At 55.0% G+C, this 16,286-nt stretch overlaps 2 protein-coding genes across 3 annotated transcripts in view; one reads left to right on the forward strand and one right to left on the reverse strand.

The window, feature by feature from the left end:
* LOC306643697 (uncharacterized protein) overlaps positions 1-16,286 on the reverse strand; it is a gene marked incomplete at both ends in the record, with an annotated part of 64,495 nt that overhangs the window by 40,685 nt on the left and 7,524 nt on the right. The gene's annotated exons all lie outside the window — the stretch shown is intronic.
* The window catches only part of HS1BP3 (HCLS1 binding protein 3), a 30,369-nt gene that overhangs the window by 10,788 nt on the left and 3,295 nt on the right, over positions 1-16,286 (forward strand). For both annotated transcript variants that reach the window (XM_079110590.1, XM_079110591.1), the window contains exons 4-6: positions 471-693; positions 12,503-12,660; positions 13,948-14,083. In XM_079110590.1, coding sequence (XP_078966716.1) covers positions 471-693; positions 12,503-12,660; positions 13,948-14,083 — 517 coding nt within the window. The remainder of the gene's footprint in view (positions 1-470; positions 694-12,502; positions 12,661-13,947; positions 14,084-16,286) is intronic.

Genomic DNA, 16,286 nt, shown 5'->3' on the forward strand with positions numbered 1-16,286 from the left:
TTCTGGGTACTCATCGAGGTCATGGTCCAATTGCTCTGGCTCTGGGAGGGCTCCCATCTGTGGTTGGACTGGCAGAGCCCCTTGCCATGCCCCACACTGCAGAATGGTTCTAGAAGTGTTGGTCCTACTCAAACCATGCTATACACTGGCCAGTGGAACCCACCCCCAGCCCAGGAGATGTGGGGTCTGCCAATCCTGCCCTGCTGACAGGCTTTGAGCTGTTTAAGAACTACCACCTTGGTCTTGCTCTGAAGCTGCCCTTGTGACTGTACCATGCCAGGAGTCCCTGGAGAGCTGCGGAGGCACCTGATTGCCCTCCAAATGATGGCTGCCTCCCATCCTGTTCAGATGGATCCTGGTCCCAGGGAGCTGTGGAATGCCCCAGGCCCCAGATCCTGGCATGAGGGCGTGCGGTGAGGCACCTCCTCTAGTCTGGGGTGGGCTTCAAGCTCTTCCGCCTTCTCCCACAGGCACCAGATCCCCAGGGACTGGAGGTCTCAGCAGCAGAGATTCCTCTGTTCTGGAAGACACGGCCAGCCAGGCTGGGGGTGATGAGGAGGCTTTTGACTTCTTCAAGCAGCCAGACAGAGGGGAGGGTGAAGACCCACCCATTCCGGCCCTTCAGGACGTAGAAAAGTCCCTGGAAGAGGAGGAGGAAGAGGAGGAGGCATTGGACCCTCTGGGCATCATGCGGTAGGTCGCCTCTTGTCAGAAGAGCCCCCTCGGCTCGTCCTAGGCTTTGTGGAGACAGCCCCTCCATCCCTCTTTTCTGGGAGTCTGAGGAGACCCCTCCCTGCTCTTCCCAGATCACTTGCTCACAGGCGTGGGAGGGGAACCACAGGCCTTGGCCCGTGTGCTCAGGGGCACTGGCTCACTGCTCACTCTTTTTGTTTTTTATTTGTTCTTTTTAGTTATACATGACAGTAGAATCTATTCTGACATATTTATACAAATGTGGACTGTATCTTATTCTAATTAGGACCCCAGTCTCGTGGACGTACACGGTGGTGAGATTCACTCTGGTGTGTCCTGTATGCACCCAGGGAAGTCACGTCAGGTTCCTTTCACTGTCACTCCTGTTCCTACCCCCTCCCTTCCCTTCATTCCCCTTTGTCTGATCCAGTGAACGCTCTGTTCACTGTTCATGTCGCCCACATCTTTAGGACTGGGCTCAGGTATCCCTGCTCCTCCCTCGTCACAGGATGACCTCATTACATGGAGACCCGGCAGAGCTGCCCCCAGGACAGCTCGGTAGCCCAGGCCGCTGGACCCCACCCCTGCCACCAGGGCCTGGGTTCTCCTTCCAGCCGAGTGCCTGGCGCAGTGATTGCACCTCCTGGGCCGCCTCACCATCTGTAAAGCCAGAGGGTTTCCCTTGGCTCTTCCCCCCCAGGGCAGTTGGAGGTTGCCGTGAATCATATGGTTGGAGGGGATGTGTGACCACAGATGCTGTGTGTGAGGTGGGAGGTGGAGTGCACGTGGGTGCCTCAGCCAGGGACGGTGTCCTCTTCCTGTGCACACATGCGTACGTGCACATACTCTGACTGGAGATGAAGAGGCAGCCAGCCAGGCGACCCTTCTGGCCCTCTGACTCCTCCAGCCAATCAACAAGCTGCTCCTGAGCCCCTACTACGTCGACCTCCCTGTGCTGGGGGTGCCGGCAGGGCACACGGTTGAGATACCTGCTACCAGTCCTGGCTGGTGACACAGGCTGACATGTTTGGTCAGGCCATCCCAACAGGAAGGCAATGGCTTCCTTGAGACTTGGAACTTGGACACTCAGTTATGCCCAGGGCCCTTGCTCTACAGTCCAAACAAAGTGAAACTCACATTTTCTGAGGACCTACTATATACTTGGCATTGTGCTTTGTACGTCACATACTGTGTCTCCTTATTCCTCTACCTTGCAAGCAGATGGCAGTATCCCATTGTAGAGGTCAAGAAACAGTGCTGCATAGGCCAAGTGCCCTGCCTGAGGTCAGACAGCTGGCAAAGATGGTACTGAGGTTGGAACCGAGCTTGAAGTCCGGTCTCTGGAGGGCTTGAAATCCTGACTTTGCCATTTACCAGATTTGTGTCCCTGACCATTTACCTCTTCTCTTCAGATTTCGGCTCATGATAGCACCTGCCTCTCAGGGCCCTCAAGAAGATTAAGTGAGTAATGTAGATGTAGCTGTAGCCCACATCATGCCCCCTCCTTCTACAGAGTCAGACCCTGGACCAGGGGAATGATGAAGGGGTCTTAGGGATTTACTTAAGACCTCAGTCTGAAGAGGAGGGAGCCCTGTCTTACAGGTCCTGCTCCAGAAAGGAACTAGAGCCAGAGAGAATTCAAGCAGAGGCAAGTCTGACCTCAGCCTGGAGAATGAGGCCCTGACAGCTCTGCCCCTCTGCTCCAGTGGGATGTGTGGGTGGTGGGCTGCTGGGGCTGAAGGTTCACTTAGAAAAGCAGGGCTCCCCCAAGCCACCCTCCAGCCAGCCTTGTCCTGGGAGCTCAGGGCAGTGCAGATGGCGGGGTGATGCCAGAAGTCTATGATAGCCACTCCTCCTCAGCCTTGCCCAGCCAGAGGCCCTTCTTGGCCTCTGTTTTGGTATGGAGAAGGCGTTGCTTGAACTCACTCTGTGTTCTGAGTAACTACACGTGGTGCCAAACTGAGATGGACTTCTTTGGTTTGCGCCAGCATTTGCTGAAGGACACACTTAACAAAGCAGTTCCTTTTTTGGGTAGGAAAATACTCTTTGGGGTTGGCAAATGCTGCCTTGAACTTCCCACTTGCTCCATTAGCAGATCACTAGGGGGATGTGTCAGCAGACCCAGGACCCCTTGCCCCCAGCTCTGCATTCCAGAGTCCTGGCTCCTGAACCCTAGGAAAGCTTAGCATGTAAGAGGAATCCCCTCTCCTGACAGTTTTTCCTTTAAGAACCATGTGACACCAGTTAGTGTTATCACTTCTGTCAGGAATAGGTAACGTTTTCAGAGCTTATTAAGCCAGGAGCTGAGCTAGTTAGCATTTGCTTGCATTAGTTCATCGTGTCTTGGAGACAGCTTTTCTGGATCTTTTTGCCCATGGTAAAAATGATATTGTATGTCATAACCCAGGACATACATATTTCCTATAAAATGGTATCAAATTTCGAAGAACTATGAAACCTTACTAATGTATTGTGCTCCACGGTTCCTGTTCTGTTTCAGTCTTTGAAAAGGTCACAATGCATTGAACTGCTGTCAGGATCCACCTTGGGCACTGTGCAGGAAGCGGAGCTCCAGGCTGATACTGGCATCGACTTCATTTTGCATATTAGGAAACAAGTTCAAAATCAAGTTGCTCATCCACATTGATAAGACCTGCAAATGGTAGGGCCAGGATGAGGCCACCTGCAGTCTAGGCTTTTGGTAGTATGGTTAGAAGGTAGGACCCTAGGATTGTACCCTTTTCACAGATGGGGAGCTTGAAGTCAGAGCTGAGCAGGGACTTGACAAGAGCCTGGTGTGTGGCAGAGCTGAGCCTTGAGGGCAGGTCTCCTGCTGTGCCTCTTGTGGACGCCCCAGGGAATCCTGTGGGTGGTCTTGGGGGCTACCCACCTCACCCTTTGGTGGAGAACAGTCTGTCCTTTGCAGGCAGCTTGCGTTCTGCAGCATCTCTCTCCATGCTGTGCCCTCAGTTCCCCTGCACACACAGCAGCCCTGGCCTCCCAGCTGTGCCCACACAGAAGCTCCCATCTGGGCCTGGCTCTGCCTTCCTGGAACAGCCACGTTCCCACGTGCCAGGCCGCTGTCCTTTCCTGCCGTGGCCGCGGTGGGGCGCTGTGGCTCCACCTCAGAGCTGCCTGGGAGGGTGGGAGTCGCCAGCACAAAGCTCAGGCCTGACAAGCCTGGCTTTTCTTTGTCTTTTCAACTTGCCTCTGATTAGGAAGAAGGGCGTTATTATGCCTTTAATTTAGAACGACAGGACAGAAAAAGCCCTCACCCTGGCTCCTCCCGACACTGCTGCTGCCCTTACTTGCAGGGAAGGTTCTCTTCCCCGACCCAGTGCTGCTGGTGCCACTTTATGCCCTGCTTTGGCACTTCCCATTCTCTTCTAATTGCCTCTCCATGTTGTACGTAGTTTTTGTATTTAACACTCTTTTTAGCTTCCTCATGGTTCTAAGAAAATTGAAGTTACACTATTATGGTTCTGCTTTCTGCTAGAAAAACTTACTAGGGACGTTTTTCACTGTGACTCAAATAAGATGCAACTAGTAGAGAGAAATGGAGAACACAGAAGTCCTTTCCCCACGGAGGTGCACACTCCGAGCATTCACATCTCAGTACACAGGTGGTACCTGTGTGTTCTGCAGTTTGGCTTTTCCATGTGTGGAGGTCTTTCCAGGTCAGTGGATCCTCTTTTCCATTCATGCACCACTAGTCCCTTGGGTTGAGGTGCCATAGCAGCACTCCAGATCCTGCAGGTAGATGCTGCTCTGTCTTCGTAGACTTCTGCTGTCCCAGGTAGTAACTTGAGGAAGTTTTGCCTTTATATACAGAGCTTGTGTCCCCTTGAGCATTTCCCCAGGTCCAGGGTCCAGGCAAGTTCCCCAAAGCTTCAGTAAAAAGGCTCCAGCAAAGGGCTCTTTGTGTTGCAGGTGGTGGGGGTGGAGGGGACTCTGCTCTTACAAAGCCCTCCCACTGCAAGACTGCCCCTCCCACCTCTCCTGGCCTATTGCCCAGTCACAGGGAGCCCACTCCATGTCCCTGGTTCCTGAGGATTCAGCTGCTCTTGAGTCAGGCTGCCTCGGTGCACACCTGATAGGCTAGCCTCTTCCTAGACTTTTTTTGCAGTACTAGGCTGGACCCGGGGCCTTGAGGATGCTACCTAGGCAAGCACTCTACCGCTGAGCTAACCCCAGCCCTTCCAGGACTCTCAAGGAGGGTCCTGCGCCAAGGCTTGCAGTGGTGAAGGCGCGTGTTTCTTTGGAGTGCTTTTTCATCACAATCTTCATAGGGATTTTGCTTCATTTGCCATAAATAACTACCGGTGTTCCAGTGTAAAAATACTATTTTACGTCTTGTATTGGGATGAATCGCTGCTCTGGAAGACTCCTGGTTTTGAATGCCCCTGGCAGACTGCAAGTGTCACTAGATTTCCTGATCCTGCATCCAGAACTGAGGCAGACCCCCAAAGTGAGCCAAAGTGAGGGAATTCTGGGCACAACATGGCCTGAGCCCTACCCGCTAAGGGACCCTGCACCTGTCTCCCTTGGGGGCCTCTTGCTAAATAGCATACCGTCCCCCACTGCACTGGAACCTTGAGCCCATTATGCAGGCCTTCCTGGATACCACCAGTAGAGCAGATAGCAGCTGGGGACTGTGGCCATCCTGGAGCTGCTTAGAGGTACAGATTCTCAGGCCCCCTGGAACCTGGGTAGGACAGCCCTTGAGGTGAGTCCTCTGTGAGCTCATGCTGGAGAAGCCCAGAAGCCAAACTGCACTGAGTGCCTGCCACCCCCAGGGTGCCTAGGAGGGGTCCCACGTGCAGGGCAGCCCTTCCTTGACTCTGTTCCCCCAACTCCTACTGTTCCTCTTGGATTTTCCCTTCTGCCTGTGCTCTTCCTTGACTATTTGGGCAGGGGAGGCATGAGCCAGGACTGGTGGGGCCTTACCTTGCATCATGCCCCTGTGGCACCTGGCTGTACCCTGGCCAGACCCCATGCTGGTGAGGAATGCAAGAGGCAGGAGATGCAGCCCTCTTTGGCTGAACCCCATGCAGAACTGTATTTCCCATCCAAGTACTGCTTCCAGTTTGGCCTGAATGCAGGTACTCACAAGGACCTCAGATGGAACACTGGTTTCCGCTATTTTTACTTCAGTAGCAAAATCTTTGGTTCACGGAAAGTCTCCTACAAAATCTCCTGATGTACAAAACAGACCAAAGTAGAATTGCTTCAGATGAGCAGGAGTAGGGACTGGATCTTTAGGCCCCCCATTCAGAGGTGACCCTGGGCAGCTTTGCAGAAGACCAGGGCTCCTTACAGCATGGGACCCTTGGATGTGTGGACCCAGAGCTGGGTTAGAGGCAGACAGTTCTAGGTTCAACTCCCAGCTGGATGGAGACACTGGGCAAGTGGCTGGACTCCTCAGAACTGCAGTTTCATCTTTATAAAGTAGGCCGAAGTCCAGGCCAGGGGTTAAAAGGATAGAAGGGAAGTTCTTTGTAAAATGCTGTCACGACTCCAGGTTCACTCTGAAGAGGTCTGTGAAGTGCAGGAGGCACTTTCTCTTTTCCTGTCACTGTTACATGAATATCAGGGCTGTGTGACTCACCGTGGCTTGCCGACTGCCAGGTGCACCACACACCTGGAGGTGGCAGGCTTGCCTCCTAGCCGCTGTGCCTGAGAGGAAGGGCCTTGCTGGGATTAATGGTAGTTTATTCCTTGGGGATGGGATCTTGGGAGGTCATATCTGCCACCCTCCTGGGGTGATTTCCAAATCACATAGGAGCAAACTGAGAGCAGGATGGGATTCCCCTGACTATGGGCCCAGGACTTTTTCCTTCATCCCCTAGGGAGACCCTATCTGTGCCAGGTACCAACTTCTCAGCCCTCATCCATTCACTCTGCGCTTGGATGATGTGGGTGATGGGCATCCTGCACAGCAGGGGCCACCAGCCACCCCCGCCCCAATCATGTTGCATTTGGAGTGTTGGGGGACGGTTGTAATGGAATAGAAATGAAGAGACCCCAAATGAGAAGCAGCACAGGCTATTTGCTTGGCTTATCATAGCCAGGGAGGAGTCGGCCACCGTCACCTGCATTGGCCAAAGACTCTAAGCTGACAGGGGAGTGGCCAGCTTCACAGTGGACATGAGAAGACTTCTTGTGTCCTCACTGGAGGTTATTGACATGGGGAAATAGAAGCAGGACATCCTGCATCCTATGTGATCGATTAGGGGAGTGCGTTTGGCTTTCTTTGGCTCGTCCTACTGAACTGGAAATGAAGGCGACAGTTAAGGACGTGGGTGATCATTGATCAAGACTTAATTCTTGCAGAGGCCATGGTTTGGCATCCTGGGCTGCCTGCTGCAGGCTGTGAATCTGAGTTCTACTTTTACATGTGGCTTGGCCCTTGGCCCTCTGTATATTCCGTCTCCAGGGACAATTGGAGTGCTTGCCTTAGGGCAGGGGTTGCAGAGCCCCTGCAGCAGAGATGTCCTGGTTTCCTGGTGGTACATGATGGGTGAGGGACAGTGCTGGCCCCCGTGCAGAGAAGATGAAATGGTGTCACCCACAACACAAGAAGGGGGACTTGTTGCTGAGGCCCTGAACCCCAAGGTAGGGATTAGCCCCAGAGGGACCTGGAAAGTCAGCTTTGGCTGTACAAAGGACGACCCTGGGACCAAGCAATGATGGGTGTCCGGGGTGGCTCCCCACAGTGAACCCTTTTCTCTGTTATGCCCCAGGCCAAAACTGCTGGGTGGAGAACTGAAGTGAATATAGATGTTGCCAAGCAGAGTCTGATCTGGGGCCTCTGGCCCAGCCCTTGCTCACCCGCACATGAACTCCGGAGTGTTTCTGTGTCTGTTGCTCCCTTTAACAAATGGGAAAGCACAATATGCCTAGTCTGCGTCACACGCAGTGTCCTCCTGCATGCTCCTCCGCCACTTCTCCCACAGCAAACCAGAACCCCCGGACTCCTCAGGATGTGCTGACGTCCCTCAGCCCCTCCTCCTCCCTCTGTGCACCTGCTGCCCAGCTGTTGGGCACTGCCACTGTGCCAGGCGCTGCCCACCACTGCATTTGCACAGAGCTGTCCCCTGCTGGAAGCACAGCATCTGCACCTCTGCTCATCCTCCCATCTGGTGAGGTGTCCTGGCCATTGGGTGGGGGAGAGACACCTCTCCTGACAGTTGCTCTCCAGGGAAGCCTCGTGCTGTGCCACTGCAGATAGCTCTGCGCTAGAGTGAATCTCCAGAGTTCGTTTTATCAGCATGATGAGAATCTTCCCTAATTGAAGAAAAAGCGGAGTTTAAGATGAAAATATGAGAAGTTCTTTATTTTAAAGCAGAAAATTTGCATCGCTGGAAAGGAGGTTGATTTGATGTTTGGTTCAGCGGCATTACCGTGGCTTGGAAGGTGAGGACCCAGTGGTAGGTCTGGCTGTGGAAGGGCTCATCAGACCCAGTTGAGCTGGCTGCGTCTGGAAGATGCTGTACCACTCTCTGGCACAGACACCCGGGCAGCTGGTGCCCAGCGCTGGTCTATCGTAGTAAGGAGGCTGGATTTGAAATGGTGCCACTGGCCCCCTGGGCGACTAGAGGGGAGGACACTCTTGTGTGTCAGTCACTATCTCAGAAGTGCCACTTCTTGGCCAGTCAGAGCTTTGGAGCTGTCAGCTATGGCAGCTGCCTCCCCTCACTCCCGGGTGCTGCACCCCTGCGTGCAGATCATGGCCTGGGCTGTGCATCTGTCTACTGTCAGGGGCGCAGCAGGAAAGCTGGCGTCTGTGCGTGCAGCCTACACGTGCTTACACGGGAGCCCGGCCTGCCTCGCGTGCTTTGTGTGCAGCCAGACCATCTTTCAGGTGGTCCTTGGGATCTGGGCAAGTTCCAGGAAGCAGGAGCTGCACTTCTGTTCTCGCAGACCTCTGATTGATGCCCCTGGGCCCATCCCCGGTGACAAGATCTAATGTTCCAGTCTGCCTCTCGAGGAAGAGAAGAGGGCACCCTTTGTTACATCACTGAGGGGTTTGGGCAGCTCGGTGGGTGTTTCAGTGCTGGGAGGTTCATCTGCCAACAGCTGGGTGGACACTTATGTAGGAGGGGAGGAGGAGGAGGAGGAGGAGGGGGAGGGGGAGGGGGAGGAGAGGGGAGGAGGTGGGGCTGCTCCAGGAAGTGAGGCAAGGAAGACTGAGAAGACTCAAAGCTGAGCCATTCACCTCACTGATGGTATTACTGACCCCGCCGTCGGTCACCGTCAGCGGGGGCACAATCCGGCAGCAACACCACAGCTCCCTCTGCACAGGACTCACGTTCACCATCCTGCTCTGTAGTCATGTTTGCTTCTGGAGCTCCCCCTGGCCTCTTCTGCCTCCCACACTGCTCTGCGGCCTCAGTCAGGCCTGTGTATTTTCTCTGTGGACCATGAGCCCAGCTTCCATGAGGAACCAGGCTCACTACTCCTCCCCTCGCTGAACCGTGGACCTGAGGGGCTCCTTGTCTGGGGTTCCTGGTTATGCCCACGTCAGGCTCCTGCAGAGCCTCACAGAGTGACTTGCAGTTCTTGAGAGGCTCGGAGGCCACTGCCCACCTCCCTACCACCTCTTCCAAGAAGCCTTCCTCCCTCTGCTCTGCTGGGGCATACTGAATCTCCCGTTCAGTAGTGATCAGTGTGTCTGTGCTCATCCCTGTGCCTCTGGGGACAGTGGCAAGTCTTATTCACGTCTGTCCACATCACCTAGCACAGGTGCCGGTGAGGGAGGTGCTGGGTGGGTGCTGGTTTTAGGAGCAGGATGGCCGCAGGGCTGGCGGGAGACCCATTGGCTAAGAGATCTTCAGGGGAACAAGGGAATGGTGGGCCTTCCGGACATGGGTGCTGAGATGGACGCTGGGGACCTCTCTCCTCACGCCCTTCCCCTCAGCCCTGGAGAGAAGCAGAAGCACGTCTGAACTAGAGATGAGCGTCTGCCTGCCTGCTCTTCCGTCCTCCTTCCTTCCATCCTTCACCCATCCACCCACCCAGATGGCAGCTGTCTTTCCGCCTCCCTCCCTTCTTTCTCTCCTCCACCACCCATCCTTCCATCTACTGTTCATTGAGCATCCGTCTAGACCAGGCCGACTGCTGCGTCCCCAGACACTCAGGACCGTGAGGCTTTTAGGCTCCAGAGCTTCATGTTTCCTGATGTGCCTGGTTGCCCCTGGGTGGGGTCTGAAGTGTTGGGGACAGGAAGCCCAATGAATGGGGTGGGGCAGAGTGCCTGACTGAGCAGCCCACCTGCTGCTCGTTTGCCTTATCTCATTTGAGAGGGCCCCCCCCCCCCCCCCCCCGAGGGAAAGTCCAGCCTCATTTGCCTCATGTTAAAATCCACCCGGCTTCTCCGGAGAGCATCCAGAATGCTCCTCCTCTCTGGACTTCAGGCATGACACACATGCACACATGTGCATGCACACACACACTCACACACGCTCACACACTCCTGAGCTTCCTTCCATTGCTAGTTGGTGGGATCACTTATTCCCTGCCCCATGGGGCCCATTAGCTGGATAGGGTGCTGGTTGGATCCCAGGAAGCAGTAAGGGCCTGCTTGTTTCTGAAGGGCCATGGGGAGCATGGGGGTGAAGCAGCTGCTGCTGTGGCTGCAGAGCAGCCTGCCTGCACTTCTGGAACTGCCTGACCAGGTGCAGGTGCAATGGGGGGGAGGGGTGTGCGTCTCCACCCTTCACTGCTTCAGTCCCTACCAGATCCAGGGATCCAGATCCAGGGCAGGGATTGTTTCAGTGAGCGGTTAAGGGACAGAGGTGACAGGGCAGAGCCGTTGCCTTCCAAAGGAGACTCAAACTCAGTTTCCAAGTTCCACATGGGATTGCTACCCAGGGGGTCTTGGCTGGGGCCATCTGCCCTGGGACCATGGCCTCTGTTGGTACCCACTGAGCAGGGGCCATGAGACTAGCACTAACTCTGCCCAGTGGGTGAGAATGAAGGGCAGCTGAACTCTCATGCTGCCTGTTGTGAGAGGAGCTGCAGCACAAGTTTCTGGAAAGTATTTGTTGTTGGGACAGAGAGTTCCTCCACCCGTCCCCAGTGTCAGCCACACAGGGTGCTATGGAGCGGAGCATGACCTGGGGGCCTAGTCAGGGACTAGGATGGGGTCTCCCGAAACACCCTGTGGCTGAGTCCCTGCACCCCATCACTATCTATGAAAGGTGCCACTTTCCCCCAGGAGACAGTAGGCCTCATCTTGTGGTCCACACCCTCTGTACTGTATCACCTGCTCATGGGACGTTTGGAGGGGACCAGAGCATAGGACTGTGAGAGGTGACTGCCCTCATTCTAGTCCCAGCCCACCCTTGCCTACTGTGTGGCTTCCAGCAGACACTCAGCATCTCTGAACCACTATTTACTCATCTGGTAAACAAGCCCAGCCAGAGCAAGGACTCCCTGAGTCCACGGCTGCTCCCTCATGTGACTTTTCAGGAAGGTGCTCCCCAGCCTTCCCAGCTTCTCCCCGTCTCCACTGCAGCAACAGGAATCTGGCCGGCCATGGGAATGGTCACCTCTGTGTGCTGCCTCTGCAGCGTTGTTATTTTTAATCTGCTGTTTAGTCTGTATCACTGTTTAGGCAGTGCCAGCCTCTCTGCGCAGTTTTGCCACATAGTGTTGCCAACATGAGCTCAGATGGTGACCTCAGTCCAGGGGAACTGCCCACCAGGCAGACAGCCACATGCAATTTCAGTTTCCAGTAAAATATGCATTCTCATCCGCGAGAACCTTAGGATACTTATGTGGGCAGCAGCCCTAGGGCTTGGGTCAAAATATTAAGATGGAACCAAGTTTGTTTATGTAGCGTTAATATCACTTAGGGTGACGTGGGTGACATGCACAAGTTGTGAGCATGCAGCACATGAATGTCTGCCCATCCCCCCCATCAAAAAATAAAATAAAGCATTACCAGGCCCCAGAAGCTCCTGGGCCCCTCTTGCCACAGGACAGCCTAGAGGGACCTTCTCAGCCAGTCAGTAACCAGGCTTAATCAGACCTAAGGGTCGCAGAGCCATGTAGGACCCTGAGTCCCAGATGCTTCCTGAAGGAGAGGACTGCCCAGTGGGACCGCAGCAGTCACTAGGATAGTGACACCATTCAAGAAGCAGGGTGTGCAAAGGGAAACAGTCTTTCCAAGGCTGCTTTTTGCTCTCCCCGGTCCCTGCCCTGAGGCTCAGACCTCACACTGTGCCCTCCTACCCTGTGCATCCAAGTGGCTGTAGAGGTTGTCTCTGAGCCTGCCTCCTGGTGGGTGCCTCCATCTCAGGGAAGACAGCATGTTCTCTGGCCTGTGAGCATGCAGCAGCCCGAGGCGCAAGTGGGCCTCAGAGCTGGGAGCTACCTGGCCAGCAGGATCTAGTTGAGATGGCCACTCAGCTTCTCCCTGCCCTCCCCAACACCGGGCATTCCCAGACACAGCGTGTGGCTACTTCAGTAGCAGAACCTCACCACTCCGTCATCAAATCATGGCAAAGCAAACCCGCCGCCCCCAGCTCCCTCCACCAGCCTGCTTCTCCCTCCTGGGGAAGGACCTGTCTGTTGATGTGAGGGCTGCTTCAGTGGCTGTCCCTGCCACGACTGCTCCGACTGGGCTGCTCTGGGCCTTCCCATGGGCTCCTTCTGGACTGGTCTTTTTTGGCCTCAGCATCCAGCAAGCCCAGTGCCTGGGTGTGTCTCAGAGGCCATCTGTGGGCCCAGGGTCTGGGTGCATCTAGGCCACCGGGACTCTCATAAGAAATCCTCACCTTGTGTACCGTCTGCAATTCTCCAGCTCCAAGAAGCCCAAGAAAGGCCCCCAAGTGACCATGAAGCCCAAGCCTTCACCTCGGCTCACCATCTTTGACGAGGAGGTGGACGCTGATGAGGGCCTCTTTGGCCCAGGCAGGAAACTGTCCCCCCAGAGCCTGTTGGAGAACACAACCCAGGACTGTAAGTATGTGTGTATGTGAGGTATGAGATCCCTTTGCTCTTAATATCTGCTTGATGGCTGACCTCTGTCACCAAACTTCCTTTATGAGTAGGATACAAGTCTCCCTTTTATCCTGTTCAAATGGGATACCAGGATCAGCTTATGGAGGTTTTCTGCTGGAGATATCCAGCCTCACACCTGGTATCCCCACAATCTGGAACATTCTTGGGCCGTACATTTATTCTAAACATTCTATAGAGGAGGAAGATGGCAGGTTTCTTTGTTGCTTGAAGAAGTGCCTGCATCATGTCTGCAGACAGACGTGGGCACTGGGGCCTCCAGGCACCCTTAGGATGGAAAGTGGATGCTGGCCCATCTTGGGCATCTGTGCGACTCTGTATGACTTATTGTAACATTTTGTGTCACCTGCATAGACCCCACTGGAAGGCTCTGTGCAGAACTGGCAGAGGAAATGCTGAGTAGCCTTGGGACTTCACCTGTCCCTGTCTGACCTTTCCTCCTGCTTGCCCAAACTGTCCTCCAGGGGGAGGGAGATGATGTCACCCGCTGATTCAGTCAGTACTTGGTGAGCACCCACTGATGGCCAGCCCCAAACACACTGTGGTATAAGACCCAGTCCCCTTTCTCAGGGTCCCAGGGAGACAGGACATTACCTGACAGTGGCAGAGTAGCACGAGTCTGCACCAGGGCTGAGCAGGGAGCAGCAGGAGACTTCCTGGGTGGCAGTGTGGCCAGCTGGGGCTCTACCTAGGCTGGGTCCTGAAAGTTGGCTGGAGTTAGCCAGACTGCCGAGAAAAGGCATTCCAGGTAGAAGCCGCAGTTGACACTTCCAAAGGGCAGCCTAGGGCAGCCGAGATGGGGAGGCAGGCTCCCTGAAGTCAGGGACTTCAGCAGGACCGAGGCTTCTGGGGTACCATAGCAGCGAGCCCCTGGTCAGCAGTGGCACTCAGTCCTGGCTCATTAGAAGACAGCGTGGCCATGGGGCAAGCCGAGGGGTCCAGCTGTATTGGCCCTGGAGCTGGTGCAGTGAGTCAAGAGGCCGTTTCCTGAAGCAGTGGGAAGCCAGTCAGGATTGGCAGCTGAGCGAGGCAGAGACGGATGGGTGGCCCAGGCCCACAGGGCTGGTTGGCCTCTCATCCTCCTCCTGCCCCATCAGCTCCCATTTCTTTAGTGTCCTTGCTTATTCGCCTGGGTGGCCAGGAGGCTGGACCAGGGTCCCCATTCTGCACCCCAGCAGCTAAGGACAAGCCAGAACTTCTCTGACCACTCTGTGCTGCCTCCCACAGCCCTGGAGCTGTTGGACGACCCTGACCTGGGCGGGGCCGTCCCCCTGGGTGACCCCTTACTGCTGCCAACCGCCTGCAAAAACGGAGGGCCCACATCCAGCCCCAGCCTCGGGTCTGCATCTGAAGAGCTGTTCAGGTACCATTGTCCCAGGGGGTTTTCCCAGCTCTGAGCCAGGGACCCATCCCAGCGTGGGAACGGTTCACCAGCCTGGCCTCCCAGGGGAGGGGACCTGGCCTGCTCAAGGCCTGCAGCTGTGAATGGCCAAGAGGCAGCGGAGGGCTTTGGAAAGAGGATCTGTAGCCAGAGCAGCTCGACGGGTGAGGGAACTTCAGTGTTCAAACAGTGGGTTTTCCTTCATACATGCATTCTATTAGTTTATGTAAAGAATAATAATTAAATTACATAATTCAAGAGCAGGTATAACCATCATAGATGGGTTTGGGAACAAACAGAACTGCTATTTGGTAGCGTGTGTCTCTCCCCGAGGGAAAAGAGCACAGAAGTACCGACAGGGGCCTGTCCCCTGGGAGAGACCCATCAGAGGGAAGGAAGGGGGAGGCCTAACCTGTTAGACGGAGGACCTTGCGCAGAAATCACTGCTGCTTCCTGAGCCCTTGCTGCGTGTCGGGCAGTGTAGGAGACCTAGGGCTTATTTAATCTTCCCAGCAGCCCCTAGGGCAGGTGCAATGCTTTGCCTCTTACACAAAATCGAGCATGGGAGAGGTCATTTATCCAGAACTGCGGCTCATGCCTGCCTCGGTCCTGACCTCCTCTCCCTCCGTAACTCCGAACGCTTAGAGGCTGGGAGATCACCTCCCCGCTAGGGAAGCTGTGTTTTTCCCTGGACTTCTGCCTCTGTGACCTTGTTCTCAGTTGCTCATCCTTGAGCATGGGTCCCCAGGATGTACACTGTGCTTGACCATTTACAGGTCCCCAGGATGTACAGTGTGCTTGACCATTTACAGGTCCCCAGGATGTACAGTGTGCTTGACCATTTACAGGTCCCCAGGATGTACAGTGTGCTTGACCATTTACAGGTCCCCAGGATATACGGTGTGCTTGACCATTTACAGGTCCCCAGGATGTACAGTGTGCTTGACCATTTACAGGAAGCTGAGCTGCCTCCTTCCAGGAACAGTTTACATAGCACCGAGGCATGCAGTCCCAGGGGACTGTCATCTGCTCTCCTCGTTAGCAGCCCCAGGCTATTACACAGCCCTCTAAGTGCCCACCAAGCCTGAGTCACCACGATGGCTTGGATTTACATCTCCCCAAGGCCCCTGACATCTGTTCACTCTCGTCCCATGCCTGCACTTCCAACATTCCTGGAGGCTGGGGGGACAAGGACAACTGTTATTTCATCAGGGAGGAAACTGAGGCAAGAGGGAAGCTAATGCTAGAATCATCCTGGGGAGCAACAGGCCAGGCCAAGCATGTCCCAGAGGTCTCATGGGACGTCTCCAGCAGAGTTCATTCTAGATCCGTTATTTACCAGTCTGCTTTTGGCAAAGCACGGTAGAGTGGGGTGTCTCCAGGCTCCCTCAGAGGGTTCTGGCCAGGTGACTTGGAGATGTTCCAAGGCTCGGCAGATCCTGCAGGCCTGCCACAGGGGCAGGCCCCACGCAGCGTGTCATGCTTCTCATGGTCCCTGGGACCCTTCCTTCATGCCCCTTAGCAGCCTGCAGAGCTTACGGCACTGAGCTGCCTCCTGCCTTCACAGGCTACCTCTGCTAATGAAGAAGTAGCTCCCTGAGAACAGAAGCCACGTTTCATTCCTCCTTGCGTCTGCCGTGCTCTGCCCAGGTATAACTGGACTTGCTTACAGTACAAAGCTTTCCAGCAGCCTTTCCCTCCCGAGTCATCCCTTTGTTTATGCTTTCACACCTCTGTTCATTCCATCAGCTGCCTGAGCTTCGGCCATCCTGAGGCAGCGCAGGGCGGGACATCAAGTGGGGTTTGGCACTGAGAAGCCTGCATTCCCTCCTGTTCTGCAACCAAGGGCTGGCCTCCAGCTTTGATCTTTAGCCAAGTTCTGTCCTCTGCAGGGACTTAGGACTCCCTCGCCCCACACTAAACCCCACCAAAGCTGGGCCTGGAAGAGCGGGGCTGGACCTCATGTTAGTGAGACCTGTTCCTAGCCATGTCTTAGGGAGTCCCTGGAAATAGGGTGCTTGGAAAGAGGGAGCCCACCTGTATCCCAAGAATGACAGTAGTGCCTCTGCATGGCCTCCACCCGCAGCCTCCAACCTCAGAGTGAACCCAGCTTCTGACTAGTTCCAGAGTCTGCTTTGCCGAGCAGGATAATCCTGAACTGAGACACAGGCTTGTAGCTGCTGCT

The sequence above is a fragment of the Sciurus vulgaris genome (assembly GCF_902686455.1).
Source record: "Sciurus vulgaris genome assembly, chromosome: 14".
NCBI lineage: Eukaryota > Metazoa > Chordata > Mammalia > Rodentia > Sciuridae > Sciurus > Sciurus vulgaris.